Below are 24,064 nucleotides of genomic sequence, written 5' to 3' on the forward strand. Positions count from 1 at the left end.
CTGCCATTCAAGTTAGGACACTAAGCAATCTCCTGGAAATACAGGGATATTTCTACGACAAACACAACTAGATCTTCCTTTACAATAAAGCCACAGATCAGGAAGGTGGTTGGAAAAAGATAAGTAGGAGTCTATAGCTACAATTGTCACTAACACGTTTTGAAGAGGGAAGACGATAAGGAGCTGATACATCAGAAGCAGGTAGGTGCTACGAAGCAAGCAGTGATGTACTTACTCTTCATTAGTGTTGTTGCTGTTGTTGACGTTAAATCTGGCCAGGGACCAGTGACTGTAGCAAGTTAAATAGAACACAGTAGAGGAAACATATAAAAGCCTGGGACATTTTGTGCACGTGCTTACCAACATGACAGACTAAACTGCTGCTGGTCCTACACATACTCTGAAAAGATTAAGAGGGTCAACTTTGACCGTGAATGTAAGCCCCTTTACATAACTATTCAGGGCATCAGTTGCCCTTGATCATGTACAGAACATACACGTTTGTGACCATGTCAGGTGTCTGAAGCACTTTAGCCTGCTCTCAGGCGTATTAATGCTTGACAGCATGAATCTTGCTATTTATAGCAGCGTTCCCATTTGGCTGCTCTTATAAGTGTTTCTCAAGTCTTTCAAGTCTTCTTCACAGAAGGAGTGCCAAGAATCCTGGACAGATAGCAGAAATACCTACTGTTGCTGCAAAATTAACTCTCCATAATATCACAACAATTCGGAGCTGTTATCACATGGCAACAGCAGTGTAATCTGAAATGGGGAGACTGGGTATCTCAGAATCTGGCTATCTAAAGTAATAACATTGTTGGCACATGATCAGTTTTGTCCACTCTAATGACTTCGAATCTGAAACACTGATGGGCTTCTGATGGAGAAAATCAGAAAATCTCTTGGCTGTTGATTTGAGTGACTAGAAGATAGTAGCATGACTAATCTGACAAAATATATTAGACATGCAAAGAAATATACTGCTTCCAAGCTTGAATGATTAAGAAGCAGTTTTGGTAAAGATGGAACTGTCTTGATTTGCTGCAAATCTGTGTGATCTTCACAATAAGATGAATTACCAGCTGCAAATTCAAGCCAAATCCACCAATAATTCATCTCCTTATCCATCTGAGACTGTGCCATAGACTACGTGAGCCTCAACTTCAAAGTAATGAGCCTGCCAAAAAATTAACAAACCCCAAGATTTTTTTTTAGCCAACTGTGTGGGGTTAATTTAGGCCACTAAGGCCTGGTCTACACTACAGAGGTAGGTCAATGCAAGGCAATTTACGTTGTTGTAAATGTCTACACTAAAATTTCACTCCTGCGGACGTAACTGCCCTGCTTCACCGACTTAACACCAACTCCACAAGAGGCTGAATCAGTGTTGATGTAGTTAGGTCAACGCAGTGTCAGTGCAGACACTACATTGCATACATCGACTGTCAGTGGCTTTCAGAAGCCATTCCACAATGCCCTTCACTGACAATACAATCGATGCAAGCACTCCTGGTGAGGACACGCACCACTGACACCAGGAGCAAAGTGTAGACACACACACAAACGATGTAATTACTGCGGCGGCTGTATGCGGACATAAATTAGGTCAACTTAATTTTGTAGTGTAGCCATGCCCTAAGTCATGTATTATGTTCATTTGCAAAATAGAAAGCCTGGAGACACATGAAGAGCTTACTCGAAGGCATTAGTTTATTTATTTAAAAAAAGATTTTAGACATGACTAAACCTGCTTGTGGCGGTGATGAGCAAACATTTTCTAATGACTCATCTCAGTAGTCAAAAAAATTTCCGATTTCTGGATCAGTGATGTTGATGGTTGATATTTGAATAGGTAGGATTAAGTGTTAATGCATTTTGCACAAATACTTCTAGTGGAGTTTCCAAGCACTAGAGGCTAACATATCCAGATTCAAAATGTCTTTGCACTGGTACTGTTTTTATTCCCAGTATAGAGTAGCAGAGTGAGAGCAGGTAAGCTGACCATATATCAACATGCTCTTTTGTGAATTGTTTTCTTCCCAAGTGGTAGAGAGTAAAGTCCAGGTGTAAGGGATTGTTATGTCATAAGCAACGCAAGCTAAATACTCCACTTCTGAAACCCCTGCCAACATGCTTTTGAAGAAGAAAACATTTAAAGGGAAACAGTGTGTTCATTACCATTATTCATGTGATGCTCACACCACTGGTTTGTTCAGTGTTTGAACAGGATTTGGTTGGTATTGATGTTTATGCTACAACCTGCTTCTCACTGGAGAGTGGGAAAAAGTGAGAAAATTGGGGCACACCAGTAGTTCAGGGGGACAAAGCATTTATTTTCTCCATTCAGGAAGTGAGTTTGTTACTCTTACAAACGGAGAAATAGCATGTCTAAGCTGCAGTTGGACATTGGCTAGCAAGCACAATGACTGCAGACAAAAGCAGCAGGAATGCATTAGTTGTAGCAGAAGTATCATCATCATCTACACATTGCATCCCTATATAAGAATTTCTTATGTCATATCAGCTGATGGGAAAATATATCATTCAGCTAAGTGCTTCTGCAAGCTACCTGCAACAGAGGGCTTGGGCCTCCATCGGTGAGGCCAAAGACCACAGAACTGCAATTTCAAATTGAACCATGCCCTGCTTCGCTACTTATCCAGGGGGATCTGCCAAAGCAATGGTAACCTTCAGCTGATTATGCATAAAAACCCTGGTATGATGATCCCTAGAGAAATTAAATTTATTAAACAGCTATATCTCATTTCTGTCCCATTGTTGGCCAAGCTCTACTCTATTGAAACTTATGTAATTGGATATGCTAACCTCTGGAGAATTAGGAAAACCACATATTGGACTATACCCAATATTGTTTTCTCCAGTTTTCTTGGAAGTTGGAGGACTTACATTACTTTCAGGAAAATTCCTGGAGAGTATTAGCTACCTGACTCATCTCCTATCCTCAAATAAAACCCAGCATGCTCACATCCCATACACAGAAAGAACCCACTTGATTACCCCAAAGACCACTTTTCTCCAACTAAAGCATAATCAAATCAACTTACCTTTTCACTTTGCCCGGCTGCTCATAGTTGCTCAAATTGGATTGAGTGTTACTTTCCCTGTTGAACACCTCCTTGAGTTCTGGCCCTCGGATACGCTCAAGGAAAGAATCTGGCCTTTGGTCTTCATGATGCAAATGTCTTGTCGCCCATGATCTCAGTAATAAGATGAAATGTGATAACCTGCAAGGAAGAAACATTGCTGAAACCCAACAGACAAAAATCCCAGATGGCTCAAGACTTCCAACAGGGCTTGAGCCACCACCATTAGCAGCTAGAACTTCTGCATCAATGGTGCTTGGGCAGAGAGCATCCCAGATGGGGTTTTCACAGCCTCTGGAACCCTGTCACATCACTGGAATCTGACATTTTGCTGTATAATCCTAGCCACCTGCAACAACTTCCACATAGGGATCTCCCCATCCTCTCACGTTAGAGGAACCAGGAAGATACCTTATTCACCAGGCCTCAGTGTTTCCCGTCAACACCACATGGGACAGGAGCCAGAGAAACATCACTAGGTATATGATCAGCAGGCAGCTTGCCAAGAGGGGAGGGACTGGAAACCACCTACAGTTCTGGAAGCTTCTGACATTAGGAGTAATGTAAAGAGGTGAGGGATCCTGTGCTGGGAGGAAGCAGGGAGATGTAGACTCCTCATGTGATGACATACCCAAAGGTTGCCATGCAAAGTAAGGACAAGGGGTGATTGGAAGGTGAAGCTGGATGGGTTGTGAAAAAATTGCCGGAAAGTGATGGAGGTTGGAGATTCAGATTAAGGGGACACTTTCCCTCTGAGGATATTTTAGTGGGTTGAGAATATGGATGAATTTTATAAGTAGCTGTGTAAACTTTATTTTATAAATCTCATCTATAACGCTGGCAGACCAGGTGCCAGTTCTTTCCAAGACTGCAGGCCTGAGCTAAGAACTGACAAACTCACAGCTGGAGACCAGACCAGTTCACCTGTATGTTAGGTTTGCTCAAAATAGGCATTAGTCTTATAAGACCATATTTAGTGTTTAGACTTTATGACATGCTTGTAAATTGCTATATGCATTAATCTCGCTTTGTAATGCCTGTATTTCATGCTATAAGGAAATATGTAAGTTTTGCTTTATTACTTGGAAAAACTTTGCTCTGAACTTTTGAACCCAGGCACGGGAATCCTCCCTTCCCTCCCCCCGCCCATCGAGGAGGACTATCAACATTTAAGTGGGCCATTATAAGACAAAAGCTTTGTTAATTGCCTCATCCATCCATGCAGAAGGCAAGGCCTTCTTCCATCGCTCTGATTGCTGGATGAGGGAAATAAAAATAGTTGATGTGAAGATTTTTCATCTCTTTGCTGTTTGAACCCTTGTCATGCTTGCTGGATTGGGGGAGGGGCACATTTATTATATCGTTTAACATCAATATGTCAAAATCATAACAATTCATATGAGATATGCCATGTCAGGTATTGTTAGAAAGGCTATAATGTGCTAAGTAAGATGATGATGTTTATGTTCATGTGTTATATGTGTAGTGGAAGTTATGGATATGTTTGATATATCTGTATTTCAATTATTCTGTGTCTGGGCAACACCCCAGACAGGATGGCTGCAGTATTAGCTTGCTTAATGACCCATTAAAGAAATTCACAGGTACAATGGGCCCAGGGGGAGAAGCCAGGGATATACCTGATGAGTCACCAGGACTTACTCATGTGACTCTGGACTCCATCTTATTCCTGTAAAATTCCACAAGCAGCATGGCAAAGGCAAAAGGACATAGAAGGCAGCTGCCTGAGATCCATTTTGTTTTCAGTCATCACCAGCCTTCAGCCACCTACCTACCTCTGGATCATCTCATCTACAACTGAACTGAAGCTGTGAAACAAAGGACTGAGACCCATCCAGGTACTGGATGTATACCAGAGGGACTATACAAGCCTGCAAACTCCACAGTTCTACTAGAAACCTGATATATATGAACTTTCAAATCAATTGTATGTATCTGATTGCTTTAATCCTTTAATATTTCTCTTATAGTTTGTTTCTTTCCTTTTATAATAAACCTTTAGTTTTATTTACTAAAGGATTGGCTGGCAGCGGGGTATTTTGGGTAAGATCCAAACTTATATTGATCTGGTAATGTGGCTGACCCTTTGGGGTCAGGAGAAACCTTTTTGGTAAAGAGCATAGAGTTTTAAATAACTGGTCTCTTTACTGGACCTAGTGGCTGATTGGGAGCCAGAGACTGAAATGCAGTAAAGGTGGCTGTGTATATTTTTATTTTGGCTTCTTGATAACCAGTGTGGGGAATCAGAAGCACTGTTTATGGCTGGCTGGGAAGTCTGACTTCAGCGTTGCCCACCAGTGCTGGGAGAAGCTGCTTTCCTTTTACAGCCTGCCCTGACCTTGGCATTTTCAGGTGGCTACCCTAGGCACGGACAGATCACAACCCTCACAGGGCCAGAGAAACCAAATTGAAACCAGAGATCCCCAGGGGTCACCTCCTGGGTCCACCCTGAAAGACACGTTGAGTTGACAGATCTCTACAACTCTGTCACTCTCAGGATTTAGATGGTAACTCATTTATGTGTATATGTTTGCTTGCTTTAACCTGTAAACAACTCTCATTTTCTCCCTAGTTAATAACCCTTTAGATAGTTTATTACAGGATTGGCTACAGACAGTGTCTTTGGTGTAAGATCTAGGGTACCAACTGATTCGGGATAAGTGACTGGTCTCTTATGGGTGGAAGTAACCTGAACATGTGATTTTTTATGTAAATGACCCTTTATCACTAAGTCCAGTTTGCCTGGCTGGCAAGAGAGCCTGGAGAGTCTAAAGGGACTAACTGTGACTCCATGGTAAGACTGTTATAGTGACCCAGGAGTTCACATTTGTAACTGGCTTAGTAAAATTTAATTATAGAACATGCCACAAGTTTAAGGTATCTGTCCTGTTTTTGACAGACTGCCCTGAGGTAGGCACTCATGGTCGTGAGCCACTCCAGACAGCATGACATCATCTAACTATCTTCCTATTTCACCTCCTACTGTTTGTAGCTTTTGCCTATTGTGTCATGACAATTATTGGATTGTAAACACGTCAAGGCAGACAATATATCTATCTGTATGTTCTCTAAGGTATCTACCATACTGTGTACATTATGAATAACTAATTATGATAATAGGATTGGCCCCTGATATGACAGCCACTAATTGCCTGTTGCATATAAACTAGCATTCCCTCATGCTAAAATCTTATTGGAGCATTAGAACAACATAAACGAACATTCATGACACCCATATAAGCTTTATCACTGCTGCAATGTTTCTCTTTATGTTCTTCCCATCCCAAGTTATATGTTCTTAAAGGATAATAGTTGTACTTTGTAAAAGGTGCAAAGTGAGTATTTTGCTTCTGAAATGTGTCCATATGACAACATTTGAGACTGAAATCCCCAGCAGTGATAAGAGTTTATCAATGCAATATTCCACAGAGAAGACTATTTCCCTCTAATGGCAGCCCAGTCTGGACAGGTGCAATGTATTTCTATGCTTCCCAGACCTGCCCTAAGCAAACATGGTGAAATACTGAACAGAACAGAACTTCTTTGATAGGCTTCGCAGTATTCAAGGAAAGTTGTTTAGACTTCTCCAGATAAGCTATCATTACATCTGTCCAGAATACACAAGGATGACACAGAGATGAAAAACACTAGTGTGTCCAGTATACATGCCACCTAATTGCCAATTTTCAAGGGCCTAAGACAATAGCTTCTAACAGACTTTCCTAAAATATCTTACCTTTGGGTTGCAAAGGATAAAAAAGGAGGGAACACAGAAATCAAAGGAAAGTTTTTCACATTCCTGTTTGTTTGTTTGTTTCCACATCAGGTCAGTGTCATGCATATCATTTTAAGACTATCATGAATTAAGGGATAGAATGTAATTCCAAGACTACAAAACAAAAACATCACCAAGCCCATGTAATAACTGAGATAGCCTTCACCTCATTGCCAAAAACCTTCAAATATTAAATTAATGTCCGGTATCTTTCTGCCTGTCTGGAAGACCACAGTTTGCAAAGATAATTAAAATGATTCATTAGGGTGGTCTTAACTACACTTGACTAGAAAGCAGAACATTTTAAAGGGACAGAATCACCTCTTTTAGGCATCAGTTTTACAAACCTAAGATCAGTCAAGATGTTCCTAATATATATTTTGATTCCACGGAAAACCATTCACCAATGGAATTTGCAACCCACACATTACAGCACTATATTATTGCATGAAAACCTGAAAGTAAAAGTAACTAGAAGCAAAAGGGGAACGGAGTAGTTTATTTTCCATTGTACAAGATGCGAGAAACAGTGAATAATAAAACTGCATTTGTAAAATGACTTCAGCTTTAATAATCATTGTTTGCTTTTTAAATATGTGACATTAAACTTGAAGGTGTCCCTCAACGTATTTAATGACTGTATCAGAAACAAACAGAGCTCTGAACTCAGCAGAAATTCTTTAGGTCAGGCAGAGGCCCCTCTTTAGGAATGCAATTAAATCCATGCTTACAGACTCACCGACAGGGGGGGCAAAAAGGGGAATTGCCCAGAGGCTGGATGATTTTAAAAGGGCCTGGGCCATTGGCGGCGGAGGGAAGCTTCCCCTCTAGGAGGCTAGCTTCCTGTCCCGCCTCTTCTGCCCAAGGTCCCACCCACAGTCCACCTCCACTCTGCCTCAGACCCCAGCTGCGCCCCTTCCCCACTCAGCCCACTGCATCCCTCCCCCCTTCCCTGTTCAGCCCCCCTCCTCTCTTCCACCCCACTTGGCCTCTCCACTCTCACATCCCTTCTCCCTGCTCAGCCCCCCTGCCATTGCTCGCTGCGTGCGTCCCTCCTCTCCCCCTTCCCGCTGTTGCTCACCGCCTGGAGGAAGTGGGGTTAGGAAGAGAGGAGGGGGACCAAGAGAGGGGGGAAAGGGACGTGGCAGCGAGCTGGGAGGGGATGGGGCCTGTGGTGACACCTGGGGTACAGCGGGGGTAGAGTGCGGGAGGGGCCGTGGGTGGAAGAGGTGGGATGGGAAACTAGCCAAGGAGAAGCATCACCCGCCACCCGTGGTCATAAACCTCAGCCCTCTCTTTCTAATGGGCCGTTGACTGTTTTGCCCTGAGGCCCAGAACTGCTGTCGGCAAGCCTGCATGCTCAACTTCAGATGTGCTTAATTCCCACTGAACTAAATGGAACTTAAGCACATTTGTGAAGATAAGCACATGCTTAAATGCTGTCCTGGACAGAGATGCTTTCCTGAATCTGGGCCAAAGTCAACACCTCCAAACTTGAGGCTCCAAATGCATCACAGACATAATTTAATCCTAAAAATACCCAGCAATCCCTGTATCCCATAGCCTACTGTCTGTTTTCTGGTCTGTGCCATCCACCATCAAGACTGGGAGGGAACAGTTATTACACTCTTATTACATAAGATTATATCCAGTTAACAGTCTGAGCAGAAACTTCTTATTTATCCCTTCACTTATTGTCTGACTTTACTATTTATTTTTCCTCCATATTCAATTTTCAGTGCTGATTTTCTAAAGATTAAACCTTTTTCCTATTTGGACTAGAATGTGCTTTTCTGCCTGAGTAGCTACTAGCCAACGCCAGCACTCTAAACATTCTATTGCAGTCTGATTGAACCATAAGGTACAAAAATTAAGATCAAAGCATCTTTTGTTCCATTTTATGTTCATTATAGGTTTTTCTATTTTCAGATGGACTGAACTCATTTTTCTAGTAAAATCTATGACCACCACCCCTTGCCTCCCATATTCAACAACCTCTTGCAGACATGCTATCCTTTAATATTGGAAATGAAGCTAGTTAGTCAGTTACCTAGCCATTGCTCCTGTGCCTGTGAATGAGCTCCTGCTGGATTCAGACAGGCCTCTTGCCTCCATGGAAATGACTCTCTGCAATTCTGAAGAAGTGTCCTCACATAGTGAATGGGTCCTGTAAAATCAATTAAAAAAAAAAAAAAAAAAAAGGATTTTATTCAGCCTGCAGTGCATTTGCCACTCATTCAATTATTTTACTCACATAATAATGGGGGGACAATACTCTGCTCTCCATCAGCAAAGCAACTTCAGCCAGATACAGAATGAACATATGATAAGCCTAGTTTACTAATTTTCTGGCATAGTCTTGCACTCACTGAAGTCAATAGAAGTTCTGCTATTGATGGAAGCAGACACAAGTGGACTTTTTATTGCTAAATACACAATTCAAATATCATACAGAAATTAGTGCAACAGAATGGTGTCGCATATCAGTGTTACCAATTACATGAGCTCAAAAATTATGAGTCAACGCCCCACCCTCAAAAAAATCATGAGACTGGCTTTAAGATCATGAGATTTTAAAAATAATGGGTGAAATCCTGTCTTTACTGAAGTCAATAGAGATTTTGAAATTGATTTCAATGGGCCAGGATTTCATTTCATCCAATACATTCTGCGTTCTTTTTAATTATCTCCTGGTTTTCCACTCCTTAGGATTCACATTATCAAGCTCTTCTCTGCAACCAAGAAGGCTAGAAACTTACTATTTTTAATGAAAGCTGAGAATCTCACATTATCACATGACTCTGTAAGATGAGGCTTTAAGGAGAACACCAAATATCATGCGACTTGCAGTAACATTGAAAGAGTTGGCAACGATTCTGTATACCCCAGTGGTGGAGTTTAGTTAACTAACCTGGGTGTATTTTCAGTGGAGAAAATGACTCGCACAAGCACTCATGCTTACAATTAATATAGTACCACTTCCTCATGCAATCTGAAAAAAAATTCTATTACCAAATGCTCCAGAAACTATTGGGATTCTCCCCATGTTGATGGTATTCTTCTTATTTTCTTCCTGATACAAAGATATAAGATATATACAGCTTGATGTTGGAAAGGCTGTATAAATCTGACTGAGACCTCCTGTTATTGGTTATAGTATTTTATATATGCATAGTGATTTTAGGTACCATTACGACTATAATATTATTATTGCAATTAATGTTCACATTATTTTTGTCTTCTAAGTTTTGGAAATACTTTTCTTTAAAAAGGAGAGAGTGGAATGGGAGTTCTTATAGAAAAAACTCAGATTCAGAAATGCAGAGTGAGAAAAGAATGTCTTCTAGAGAAATCCTACAGATGTCTAAGGAAGTCAGACCTGTATATACTGAAGGTAGAAGGACAAATGATTCCAGACAGAAGATTTATTCCAGAATCAAAGGGCATATTATTCATCTTGCACAACCACAGCAGACTTGTTTCTGAAAAGTTTGACTAAGGGTATATCTACATTGTAAACAAACCATCGCTAGCTCTGATCAAGCTAGCATGCTAAAAATAGAAATGTAGACATAGTGGTGTGAACAGTAAGAGGCACTAGCTGCCCTAATTATCATTCCATCAGAGACCCTAAGTATCTACTTGTATAGCTAGCTTGTCCTGCCACTTGTGCCACTGGGGCTACTTTTAGCTTGCTAACTAGTGCAAGTATGTCAACTCGAACTAGAAAATTACACCTTCCAGCTCTAGTGTAGACATACCCTCAAAATGACACATCATCTCAGGGATGGGCATGTGATCTCAGAATGAACATCTGTTTGGAAAGTCTGGATTAGGGACTGGGCCATTTATGTTGGATGCGCATCCACAGGACCTGATTCTGATCTTATTCTACAGAGAATCCCTTCTCTGTGACTGCCCATTCTTTCAGAAGCCAGGAGGTAGAAGTGGCTGCTGAGAGAGAGAGGAAAAGGATACTTGGGAGGAAGCAGGAAAAAGGCTATTGAACTGTTGCTAGGAAAAGAGCCTGCACTGGATACAGGTCAATCTTTGTGGGACAGGCAACCATGGGTGGAAAGAAGGTGGTGAAGGAGCCAGATATTACTTTTGGGGGAGAAAGGGAGGCATTCATGGGTGAAGAAATATTGAACAGAAGAGAGAGCAGGCAGCCATAGCGAGGAGAAAGAAGTGGTAGCAATTAGGGAAACAGAACAAATAAGGGAAACTTCAAAGGTGGCAGAGGAGAAATGGGGAAGTTGAGGGAGAAACTGGTATAGAGGCAGGGAACAGAAAAAGGGGAAATCAAGGGGAGCAGAAGGAGAACATCAACCAAGGGTGCAGGAGGGAAGATGGTGTCAATGAGAGAACAAGAGTAGGGGGAGAAGTGTAGGAGCAAAAAAAGAGGCAGAAAAAACCATTAGGACTGGGGTAAAAATAGGATGAGTCCTGGAAAGTATGAGGACAAGAGAAGTCATAGGTGGGACAAAGAACATTTTTAAAACGGGCAATTTTTCAAATAAAGTGTGGGCGGGCAGAGGTAGTGATTATTGAAGGGTTATATATGCATTCTGTTCAACTTCATAATTTCCTGTGCCCTTTTTCTTTTGCCCTTCTAAGAAGGACATAGCCTAAAATTCACAAGGATGTATGCACAAGCACTTCTGACTGTCTGATAGCCCCCAGGCCAATGACATATTTGAACATTTGCCTTTGGCTAAATTTGTATCATCCTGGTAACTATGACCATAGTCAACGGCAATGATAACCAACTAACCCACAAAGAAATTAGTCTATCAGAGCCAAGTTGTACAAATATGCCCCAGCTACTGGCAAGCAGATGAAACAATATAACCACACAAGTCAACAAATGTGTGTGACGCCCTTTCTCGTGGTGGGAGAAAAGGGCAAAAAAAAGGTTTTGCACATATTGGTTCTACCTGAGAAAGACAATTGATTGTAGAAAGAAAAGGAGATGAAAAAATGTAACTGAATGAAAGAGCACAAGGAGCGTTGTTTCCTAGTTACAGTCAAACCAAGAGTAGAGAGAGGTCAGTGGGTTTTAAGGCCTTGTCTATACACAAACTTGTAATGGTAAAGATAAATTGGAAAGAATTAACGTAAACTAAATCAATATAAGACATTTCTAAAACTATTTAAGTGTCCACACAGGGGTTTGCATCAGTTTAACTAAAACTATTTATTTAAACAAGATCAAATCTAAGTTTGGGTGTAGGCATTCCCTTAATGTACCTGGAGACTAAATAGGAGGAGTCCCAGAAGAAAAGTCAGCAACAATACAAAAGTCAAAGTGAACACAGATTAAAATATTTTGGCCATGCTTTCCTGAAGACAACTAGAAAAAAAACCCCTATGTTCTGTCTTTATAAGTCACTTACAAACTTTCTGGACAGAGATCTGAAACAGCAGATTTGGCAAATCAGATTTTGCTGCAGACAGGAACAAATATCAGAGAGATTTTAATTTCAATTGTATTAGACTCTACAAGCACACTGACACAAAATTAACACTGAAACTAACATAACTGTGCTGGTTTATTTGTAGGAACAAAAGCCAGGAAGGAGGTAAGACTCACTACCAGAGAAACCTTACTTTCTAATCTACTTGACTTGTTTTTTCTTAAAACCAGTCTAATTTCCTTCTTCGACGGGGTTACTGATTTAGTGGATGGGGAAAAGATGTAGACATGATTGTGACTCTGTTTGGATTCAGGGTGACCATTTATAATATTATTTAATATCAATATGACAAAACTGCAATGATTCCTACTAGATATGCCATGTCAGGTACCATTGGAAAGGTTATAATTTGTTAAGTATGATAATATTGTTTATGTGTTTGTATCATCTTTGTACTGTAGGTTATGGATCTGTGCGATATATATCTGTATCCAAACTCTTGTGCTGTGCTACTGGGTCACACACCCCCAGGTAAATTAGTGTCAGCATTGATGACTCATCAACAGCCATTACCTTTACAATGAGCCCAGGGAGAGAAGTCAGGAAGGCACCTATGAGTCATCAGGACATGTCTGTGGTCAAGGGGACTGCAAGTGCCTTTTCCTGCCTTATGTTGAGCGCGTGTGTTTGAAACAAGCCACACGGCAGACCAGAGACTATAAAATGCAGCTTCATGATCTCCATCTTGTCTTCATTCCTGCTTCCTATCTACCTCTGGATCAACTACCAGTGGCGTACTGAAAGAGAGGGTTGGGGGGGAAGGGGTGCTGGGCCAGCCTTTCACAATGCACAGGGGGTGGCTCAGCACCTCCTTGCCCCCAGGCTGGGGTTGAGGCCGCCCCATCCAAGCCAGTGCTGGACTGCGGGGCTGGAGCAGGAGAAGCGGGTGCTGCACAGCAGGTAGGGGAGCGGCGCAACCGCAATGAGCACCAGAAAGCCCCCCCAAGCAGGAGATGGTAAGCAGCGCGTTTCTCCCCCCAAGCAGGTACAGACCCTCCCTCTCTGGGGCATTTGGGGGGTGGTGCCGTCTGGTGGGAGCCAGGGACCCCTCCTGCCTTGCATGGGAGGGCGGGGGAGTGTACGTGAGGCCTGGGGGGGCACAAATACAGGCTTAGCCCCTGGGTGCTGGAGACCCACAGTACACCACTGTCAACCACTCTACATCTGAAGCTGTGAAACAAAGGGACTGATACCCATTCAGGTAATGGATGCACACCAGAGAAGCTGTACAAGCCTGCAAACTCCATAATTCTGCTGAGACTCTGATATATATTGGCTTTAAAATCATTTGTATGTACCTGATTGCTTTGACCATTTAACATCTCTCTTATTTGTTTCTTCCCTTTTATAATAAACTTTTAGTTTTAGTTACAAAAGGATTGGCTGGCAGCGGGGTATTTTGGATAAGATCCAAACTTATATTGATCTGGTAATGTGGCTAACACTTTGAACATTCTGATAAAGGGAATAGAGTTTAAATAACTTCTCTCTTTACTGGACCCAGTTACTGATTGGGAGCAGAGACTGAAATGCAATAAAGAGGGCTGTGTATTTCTTGTTGCAGCTTCTTCATAACCAGGGTGGGAAATCAGGAGCACTTTTTGCAACTGGTCAGAGAATCTAACTTCAGTGTTACCCACTGGTTCTGGGAGCATCTGCTCTCCTTTTGCACCTGCCTTGATCTTGGCATTTTCAGGTGGGCTACTCTAGGCACGGATGGGTCACAATGATATATCTTGATTTAATAAGGCTTTTGACACAGTCCCACATGACTTCTAATAAGCAAACTAGAGAAATGTGATTCAGATGAAATTACTATAAGGTGGCAGTAAAACTTGTTGAAATACCAAACTCAAAGATAGTTATCAATGGTTCGCTGTCAAACTGGGGGATGTATCTAGTGAGTCCTGTCCTGGGTCCATTACCATTCAATATTTTCATTAATGACTTGGATAATGGAATGGATGGCTAGCTTATCAAATTTGTGGATGGGAGTGGTAGCATGCGGGAGGCCAGGATTAGAATTCAAAACAACCTTGACAAATTGGAGAATTGGTCTGAAATCAACAAGATGAAATTCAGTAGACAAGTGCAAAATACTATACTTAGGAAGAAAAAAATCAAATGCACAACTACAAAATGGGGAATGTGATGCAGTTGTGAAAAAGGCTAATATCATTCTGGGGTATGTTAACAGGAATGTTGTATGTAAGACACGGGAGGTAATTGTCCTGCTCTACTCAGCACTGATGAGGCCTCAGCTGGAGTACGGAGTCCAGTTCTAGATACTTTAAGAAAGATGTGGACAAACTGGGGTGAGTCCAGAGAAGATCAATAAAAATGATAAAATGTTTAGAAAACCTGACCTATGTATGAGAAAAGGTTAAACAAAATGGGCATGGTTAGTTTTGAGAAAAGAAGACTGAGGGGAGACCTGATAACAGTATTCAGGTATGTTAAGGGCTGTTATAAAGAGGAAGGTGATCAGTTGTTCTCTATGTTCACAGAAGATAGAACAAGAAGTAATTGGCTTAATCTGCAGCAAAGGAGATGTAGGTTAGATATTAGGAAACAATTTCTAACTATCATGATTAAGTACTGGAATAGTCTTCCAAGGGAGGATGTGGAATCCCCATCATTGGAGCTTTTAAGAACAGGTTAGACAAACATCCGTCAGGGATGGTTTAGGTATACTTGGTCCTTCCTCATTGCAGAGGGCTGGACTAGATGACCTTTTGAGGTTTCTTCCAGTCCTATGTTTCTGTGATTTCCATGAAAACTCTCTAACCCTAACTTTCTGGGTTTTGATGCCAGCACAGTTGTATCTTAATACTTGCTGGTGTTAGGTAAGGAGTTAAGTAAGCAGCTGACAAAGTCCCACTCTGTAAGACATGTATCTACTGTGAGAGCCTTCTGGTCCATGGTTGCCTCTTCAGTACACTGTAGTCCTCTCAGAAATTGAAAATCTGGTGTCCATTGACCTCCCTCCCCCGCCACACCTGATTGAGACTCTGAAGATTCAGCAGGGGAGTATGCAACTACCCACCTAGTTGCTAGTGTTAGTTACAGGGAACATATTAAACCAGCTCTTCATCAGCTGCGTGAGTTTTGTAGTTGAGTCTGAGTGTTGAGTTTGATCCATAAAACTATATAGTTTGAGTCCTGGCTATTTGATAGATCAACTGTTAAGCTCATTGAGATCAGGTGGCACCCTAAAGTTTATAGTCACCAGATTTAATCACCCAGGATCCAACCCAGTGCTCGTTGAAATCAATGGAACGACTCCCATTGACTCAGTGGATATTGCGTTAGATCCCCCCATGACCAGGCATTCTTAGGAAAGGGTCCTTGACTCTAGAATTTACATCCTCTGCTGCTCCATCAGAGCCAGAATCTGCTTAACTTCAGGAAAAGGAACAAAGTCCATCTCTTTCTTCGGGCTTTGGCTAAGGAGCTGATGCCGTGGCGGAGTAGATGACTTTGTCCTTGTATTTTGGGAGGTCTTGTGTTTTGTTCTTGGTGCTTGACTTTTCTTTTTAAAAAAGGTTATTTACTGTATTAAGTTGTGTACATGCCCTGAGATTTTTGCAATTAGTCTTATGTTATCAATAAATATATGCTCTGTAGACATGTATAATGTGGATGTGTAACTTAGGGAAAACAGAACCCTTACGAGAAGGCTGTACTGAAGTGATCACATTCCACATTCAAAGTAATGGGTTCTATAAATTTGTGAGTGGATTAAAAAAATAACCTTACAAATTTATCAGATAACTTGTTTCTGAAAGTGTCATTCCAACATCACAGAGAAGAAATTGAAAAGAAATTAAACCTAATTGCACTCACTTATAAAAGTGTAAATCAAAAGTAAATTTAAAATGAACTCCATTGCATATAAAAATACACAGTTGGATACAAACTAGTATTTTTCAGATTTTCATTCCCAGACTCTTTGCATGCTGCTTGTCCTCTTAGTCCCAGATCCTGCAACTGGCTCTATCCAGGCACAAAGGTCAGTTTTCAGAAGCCAGTGGCAGGACTGGGGCTTTAGATTGTAACCTCTTTGGTGCAAGAACTGTCTCCTTTTTATTTTATACAGTGCCAGGCACAATCCTGATAAGGGCCTCCAGGTGCCACTGTAATACAAATATTAAAAATAATAATTATTATTATTATTATTGAACCCATGGGTTAGACTGATGTAACCCATCAATATAAAAGTAGACTGTGGAGCTTACTGAGTAAATGATAATAGGTTAAAAAACAAAAACTCATTAGTTCACTTGTGCCTTTTAGGCCCAAACCATGTTAGGCATGGTGAAGAGGCGTACTGCCATAGTGGGAACTTCAAGAGACGATGTGTCAGTGTAAGTATGCTGGCATAGCCCTATCGTGTCACAGCACTGACAGAAGGACTTTTTCTGTCAGTGTAGGAACACCATCTCCCCTAACAAAGTTAGCTTTGTTGATGGACACCCTCTTCCATCAATATAGCTTTGTGTCTGTGCTGAGGGTTATGGCAGCATAGCTATTTCAGTGAGGGATGAGAACTAACGATGCCCCTGGCCAGCAGAGATAGGTCCTTATAGCTTTTCAGCGTAGCAGTGGCATACCATGGGTCTCCAGCGCCTGGGGGCCAATACTTGCATTTATGCCCCCCTGTCGTCGTCAGCAGTGGCAGCGCCCTGCAAGGGGGATGTCTGTGGGCCCATTTCCTACTCTCCCCCACTCCCTCCTCTCCGCTTTGGGGGTGGCGGGGAGCAGGAGTGACAGGGGCTGATCCCCCTCTCCCCACTGCCAGGTGGCCTGGGGGTGGGTGACAGGCTCTGCCCCGGAGATTTTAGCAAGGCTTTTTGACACAGTCCCACATGACATTCTCATAAGTCAGCTGGAGAAATGAGGGCTTGGTAGAACTGCCATTAAGTGGATACATAATTGGTTAAAAAATGGCAAACAAAGAGTAACTATTTATGGGGAATGTCATATTGGAAGGTAGTCTCAAGTGGGGTTCCATGGGATCTGTTCTGGGTCTGGTGTTATTTAACATCTTTATTATTGACCTGGATGTAAGAATAGAGAGCATACTGATCAACTTTGCAGATGACACAAAACTAGGAGGAGAACAGAGCTAAAATTCAAAGGGATCTTGATAAATTGGAGAACAGGGCTATAGACAACAAAATGAAATTCAACAAAGACAAAGGTAAGGAGCTACACTTAGGGAAGAAAAAACAAATGCACAGATACAGAATAGGGAATAACTGGCTTGGCAGCGGCATTGCTGAGAAGGATCTGGGAGTTGTGGTGGATCATAATCTCAACATGAGTCAACAAAGAGATGCGGTTGCAAAGAAAACAAATGCAATTTTGGGGTTGCATTAACAGAGGCATAGTACAGTACAGGCAAGTCACAGGAGGTGACAGTATCATTCTATTAAGGGCTTGTTCACACATACCCGGAAATTCGGCAGCAGTCGATGGGAGTTATGCAAACTACGCAAAGTAGTTTGCATAATTCCCGTCGACTGCTTCTGCGTGCTGTTCACATTGTGCTGAGCCGACGGGAAAAGCGTTCCCGTCGGCTCAGTGCTACGCTAATTGAGGAGGTGGATTTATTAAGTCGACTCCCTCATCGATTAAGCAGGTCTCACTGACCACTCAATCGATCATGAAAGATCGATCTGGCGGCGGTGATTTTGCCGCCGCCAGTGTAAACATAGCCTCAGTGCTAGTTACGCCTCAACTGGAGTATTGAGTCCAATTTTGGTCACCACAGTATAGAAAAGATGTAGAGAAACTGGAAAGGATCCAGAGGCAAGTGACAAAGATGATCAAAGGGATGAAATGCAAGCCATATGAGCAAAGGCTGAAGGAGCTGGGTGTGTTTAGTTGGAAAAAGGAGATTAAGGGGAAACATGACAGAGGTCCTCAAATACTTGAACGTCTGCTATGAAAAAGATTGAGAAAAATTGTTCTCTCATGCCACAGGGGCAGGACAAAAGGCAATGGATTCAAACTACAGCATAACAGATTTAGATTAAATCTCAGGAAAATCTTCCTAACTGTAAAAACAGTAGAACAATGGAACAAACAAACAAAAAGCCGTGTAAGCTCCTTCACTGGAGGTTTTCAAAAAGAGGCTGGATGTCTGTCTGTCTTGGATGTTTAGATACAACAAATCCTGCATCTTGGCAAGGGGTTAGACTAGATGACCCTTGTCATATGGTTCTATAATTCTCTGACTCAGAAAAACACTTAAGCACACACTTGAATCCCGTTGACTTTAATGGGACCCAAGCATGTGGTTGGCATGAACTTTAGCATGTACTTAATTGTGGCCTAGATGAGAGTTGTGATAAAGTAAAGGGGAAGAACAAATGCTGCTGCTTTGGCTAACGTATGTTTTATCGTTCCTACCATATTGTGGTTTTAATGTATGTCAAGAATGCATAGAGCTCTGGATGGCCACCTTTTGGTGTGGAATTTATTTTAGATCAAAACTGAAGTAAACAAACAAACAAACAAACAAAAACAAACAAGAGTTCTGCCTGCAAAAGGAATGCAGTTTAGGTCCATGATCAGCAATTATGCTGCACTGTCACCATGCAGAAAGGGAGGGTAATGCCCTCTTCCTCCCTCCTCCCCCAGCCAAAAAAATCAACTCTCAACAGAACTATAAATACAGAAAAGCTAAGGAGACACACATTCTTTCAGAGCTTTCTGCTGAAGGCTTTGACATTTTAATTTAGGCAAATTGCTTCCCTTTTTTGTTGTGGTTAACAAATATCCAGGCTAAAAACAGTGAGGGAAAATGTTGATAAACAACTTAGGTCTGATCTACGCCTAAAATTTAGGCTGACATAGCTACATGCTCAGGGAAACCAGTGTGGCTGCACTGAAAAATGGAGTTAAACTGATCTAAGCCCTGGTGTAGACACCACTAGGTTAACAGAAGAATTCTTCTGTCAGCCTCGCCACCGCCTCTCAATAGGGTGGATTTACTAGAGAGAGAAAAACCCCTCCAGTCGCTCTTGCAAGTGTCTATACTACAGTGGCATAGCTGCAGCACCACAGCTATGCTCCTGAAGACCTTATAGTGTGGCTATACTCTTACTCTGAGTATAGGGGGTGGGAGGAATTAGCCTGGGAAATCCAATCCCTGTTTTCAGTGAAAATACCTCTCAGAGCAGGGAAGAGCCTTGGAAGACAAAATGAGAACTTGATAAACCATCCCCTACAATCTGGGCTGGGAATGAGGAGCAGGACACTCTTTGTAAGGCCTTCAGCAGCAAGGAGAGGATAGCAGAGGGACAGTTGGAAAGATGACCTGGATGGGAAGGTGCACTATTCAGATCTCTTCTTCTACTTCTTGTTCCAACCTCTCCATTTAGGCAGCCTAGCTGTTTTCCGTCTCCATCTCCTCGGTACACTGCCAGGAGTCTAGTCCTCCTACTATCGCCTCAAACTGGAGAATGAGAGATGTAAGGGAACTGGAGATGTGGATTTCTGCTTATCTCTGATAATGACTCATGGAAGGTTTATAACAAAAGCCTTAATGTGGGTTTGGGGTCAGAACCACCTTTTGAGATTTGTGAAAAACAACAGATGAAATAATGGTGCATTACTACACATGAGCTCCCGAAATTCCCCATTCACCCACTCTCTTTCCCACAATTCTAAACTTTCTGAAATTTTCTACAAACACATGGCCTGTAAGTTATATTTCCCATTTTCATTTAAATCACACTGGTAAAGTTTTTGCAAAAAAATTGCATGAGCTTCATGGAATGCTTCACTGTTACCAAAAAATTCACAAGTTTGTCTCATTGTTGCTTAGAATTAGATTCTTACACGCAGCTGGACTAAGCCAAACTACATTATCTCCTGATAAATATATCTCACTGAGAGTATATATCATTTTAGATGGCTGACCAATGTTACAAGGGTATTTTATATTTTCTAGCAAACATCTTACAACTTTTCTCTCTCTCTATCTTTCACACACACACAAGAATATCTTTAATGCATCATCTCTTTTAAAGGGAGATTACAACTTTTTTACTCATCTGTAAATTACTGTAATTAATGTTGGCCACAGCAAACAGAATGTTCAAAATAAAAGTCTTTCCAGGATTACCATCATCCTGATAGAGTGCAATTCATGTTGTAGTCATGTACATTTCAGCCCTGTTAGCTGTCATAATTAAGTCTTTACCTCAGATGGTGTCACTGAATGCAGTGCCTCAGTTATCATTTAAACCTTTTGAAAAAATGCACTCACAGCTGCATCAGTAATTTTGTTCCACAAATTGTCAATCAGTGCTACCCTTTACTAAAAGGACAGAGGAGAGAAGGCAAGAAAAACCCTTGCTTTCAGCCACATTTTCTTTGTTTTCCAGAGATGTCACTGTGCACAGATGCAAACCAGTGCTCAGATTTGCAGTCATGGCAGCTGCAGTTCTCCCCAAATGATGACATTGTGCAGTACCTCTAGGTCAAATAGGCCATTGTGAATGGAATAAAGGCAACTCCACTTTCACTGTGTAGCTGTGTACAGCCATAGCCTATGTGCAAGAAGAAGGCGCCCAGGCTATACAGAAGGAAAAGTCAGTGGACCCAGAAGGAGGAAGTGGGTGTGGCCAGGCTCCTTGCTGGTTACTCAACATCCCACACCCATTATTCACACAAGTCCAGTCAGGCTAATGTGTTTCTTCTGTCTTAGACTCAGAGCACAAATAATAAGCAACACACAGTGGTTGGCCCTAAGAGGAGGCAAACTTGGCTCACAAGCTTGGTGGCATCAAATCACAAACTATCAAATCAAGCACAAACCAAGCCGTATTTTGGCTACTGTAAACGCACTGCAGAACATTCAGGGTAAATCCTGCTTTCCCTCTCCTCCCTGCAGGCACGGGGCTTGTCGAGACTGGGAAAATGAATGCTATTTCATAACACATTAACTCATTTCCAAATACATTATACACACCATGCAGTCTCCAAGTCTACCCAAGCCCAGAGAGAGCCCTGAGAAAGGTGGCTGGTATAGTTCCACTGTACCGGGAGAAGATCTGAGGAGCCTGCAAAGCAACACATTCCTATGAGCATGCAGCCCTGTAAGGGACTCCTGTTGCCCCAGATTTCAGGGACGATTGAGAGATGACCAGTCATTGGAGCCAGTAAATTGGCAACTATGCAGATTCAACAGCTGTTCCCCCTGGGGAAGCAGTAGCATGACATGGAAAAGGACCCCTTCTCCTCCAACACCTCTAAGTCCTCCCAGTACAGAGCCCAAAAATTTGAGTAGTACTCTTGTGAATGGGATTTGGCTTTCCTTGAGCCCTTACAATTCCCACTGAAGTGAATAATATTGTTACCCAAGAAATGCAGGATTTAGCTCCAGAAGCAGAAGCAATAGTAACTTTCCTACTGTTGCACCTTTTGCTCATTACAGCTAACTGTTGAAACTCAGTTAACATCACTGGATCAAAGATTATGTGGGCAAGCACTCCCATAATGCATTGCTCTACAGGGTTGCCTCAAAATATGCAGCAATTTTGGTTCTCTTGACTGTGATTAAAGGAATATATTACCTGCTAAAGCCATTTTCAATTCTTTCAATGTCTTCATCAGTGGTCCTAACAGACAGCCTGTGAATACCAGGGTAGGAGTGCTGCGTGTTGATTTTAGCCATTTTGCTTTACATATCAGCATCCAAATGACAGCTAAAACACAAAAATAACATATTGTAAAGGCTACAAGAGAGATAAAAATGTGCTAAATATTTTAAAAGTGATTTATTAAAAAAGAAAAATCTATTAGTAAATTGGCCAGTGATACTTATAAATGTAGTGTGACCATTGCTTGGTACATTTAAACTAGACAAGGCAAAACATTAGTGAATGTCAACAGAGAAAATTCTGCATTGGCAGAAAAAAGAGCTAGATGATTTAATAGACCTTTTCAGCCTCTAGCTTCTACGAATACTCACTGACAGAAATATTTTATATAATAAAATTGCATTACAAAATCTTGTTAACGGAATATTCAGGTTGCAAAGTCAAGAAAAAAAAGTTAGGTAATGCCTGAATTAAGGTTACCGGTGCAACCTGAATTTGGCTCCCTTGTGCATTATGACAGTGTCTTTAATTACATGCTCGCATATTATTTTTTCCACAGGACCCCTGCCTCATTCAGTGCACAGGACGGACAGTGCTCACTGAATGGGTAGCTAGCCAATGCTTCTTTTTTATCCTCATCATTCAACATGTGGCTCTGTACATTATTTACAGTTCACAATCCAAACCCAGCACTGACTGAAAAATTATTAATTTCCTTTTGGGCCTTTCCATGGTCCTCACTGTAGTGTCTTAAGCCCTGATCCTCAGAGATATTTAGGCACCTAATTCCCATTGAAAAATCAATGGGAGTTAGGTGCCTAAATACATTTGGGGATGGAGGCACATACTTTGCTGCTGGGTTTCATAGATATTTCTTAGACAGCAAAGTAATATTGAGACTCTGGACTCCTGGGTTCATTTTCAGATTCTGGAAGGAAGTATACTATAATGGTTACAGACTCTTCTGCCCCATCCCTCCCCCCCTGCACAACCTCTCTGCGTGCCTTCCGGATCCTATTCCTCCTCCCCTCCACAACCCCTGCCCATCTCCTATTTCTATTCCCTCAACTAATGTCCCAGTCTACTGCCCCCCCAAAACCCACCCTCCCACCTACACACAGACACATACTCTTATCCTGGCTCCCCATAAATAACCCCATTCCTGGCTCCTGCCCCTAACTCCAATGCCCACTACAGTTTCCCTCCCTCTCTTCCAGACCCTGGCTCCTACTCCCCTCTTTCCAATGAGCTCCTGACCCTGTCCCCCAACCTTCCATCTCCTCCCCTGCCCCACTCAGCATCTCTCTGCATCCCGCTCAGATTGCTTCCTCCTTCACCACCACAATGTCTGGGAAGCAGCCGGGAGAGCATTGAGAGCCCAGAAGGAACAGTGTCCCTGCTCACAGTACCAGTGCCTAGCACTACAATAGCCTCTGGCAGCCAGGAGGAGCAATTGCAGGGAAAGGTCAGTTCAACTTCTGCAGCCTTCAGACAGAGCATCCTCAGTCATTCCGTAGATATAGCACATGCACTGTTGGGTTGGGCTGTAGGAGCTGTGAGGAGATGGAGCATGTTCAATGCAGACAGGATCTTTGGAGAATTTAGCTGCCAAACTCTAACATCTCTACTGAGTATGTGCAACTGAGATTTTTTGGAGGGCCTATAATTTGGCAAAATTATAATAGGAATGGCAAAAGGCATATCCCTGACACAATTGCCCCACTGTCCAGTTTCAAGTCCTTTTCAGAAGAGGTTGTGTTAAAATTATGAAATCTTCAGGATTCAAACAGTTTCATAAATTAACCAGCAAGCTGAATACCCAAAAAAAAAAAAAAAAAAAAAGACTCTATAAATAATTCAACATCATGAAAATATTCACAAATCACCTTTTGTATTATTTGACCATTTCAAGCATATACAAACACATGCACAGAATCCTGGATAGACATATGAAGACACAGTTGTGATAATTTTTTGTTGTTGTATTATTTAATTTGTCTCAATTGCAAGAGTTCTAGGAACTGTCATTTCTCAATACATTTGTGATTAATTTCAGCTGGTGAGAAAATG

General features: G+C 41.8%; 1 protein-coding gene across 1 annotated transcript in view; it reads right to left on the reverse strand.

Annotated features, from left to right (window-relative positions):
• Nucleotides 1-24,064, reverse strand: part of CNGA3 (cyclic nucleotide gated channel subunit alpha 3) — a 49,868-nt gene that overhangs the window by 14,237 nt on the left and 11,567 nt on the right. Inside the window, exons 2-5 of the mRNA XM_067559934.1 lie at nucleotides 21,968-22,099; nucleotides 8,951-9,067; nucleotides 3,066-3,245; nucleotides 236-289 (exon numbers count right to left, since the gene is read on the reverse strand). Of these exons, the coding sequence (XP_067416035.1) occupies nucleotides 236-289; nucleotides 3,066-3,245; nucleotides 8,951-9,067; nucleotides 21,968-22,068 (452 nt within the window). The 5' untranslated portion in view covers nucleotides 22,069-22,099. The remainder of the gene's footprint in view (nucleotides 1-235; nucleotides 290-3,065; nucleotides 3,246-8,950; nucleotides 9,068-21,967; nucleotides 22,100-24,064) is intronic.

Source organism: Emydura macquarii, unplaced genomic scaffold (genome assembly GCF_026122565.2).
Source record: "Emydura macquarii macquarii isolate MOO-44397 ecotype Brisbane River unplaced genomic scaffold, CSIRO-AGI_Emac_v2 contig_2207, whole genome shotgun sequence".
Classification (NCBI taxonomy): Eukaryota; Metazoa; Chordata; order Testudines; family Chelidae; genus Emydura; species Emydura macquarii.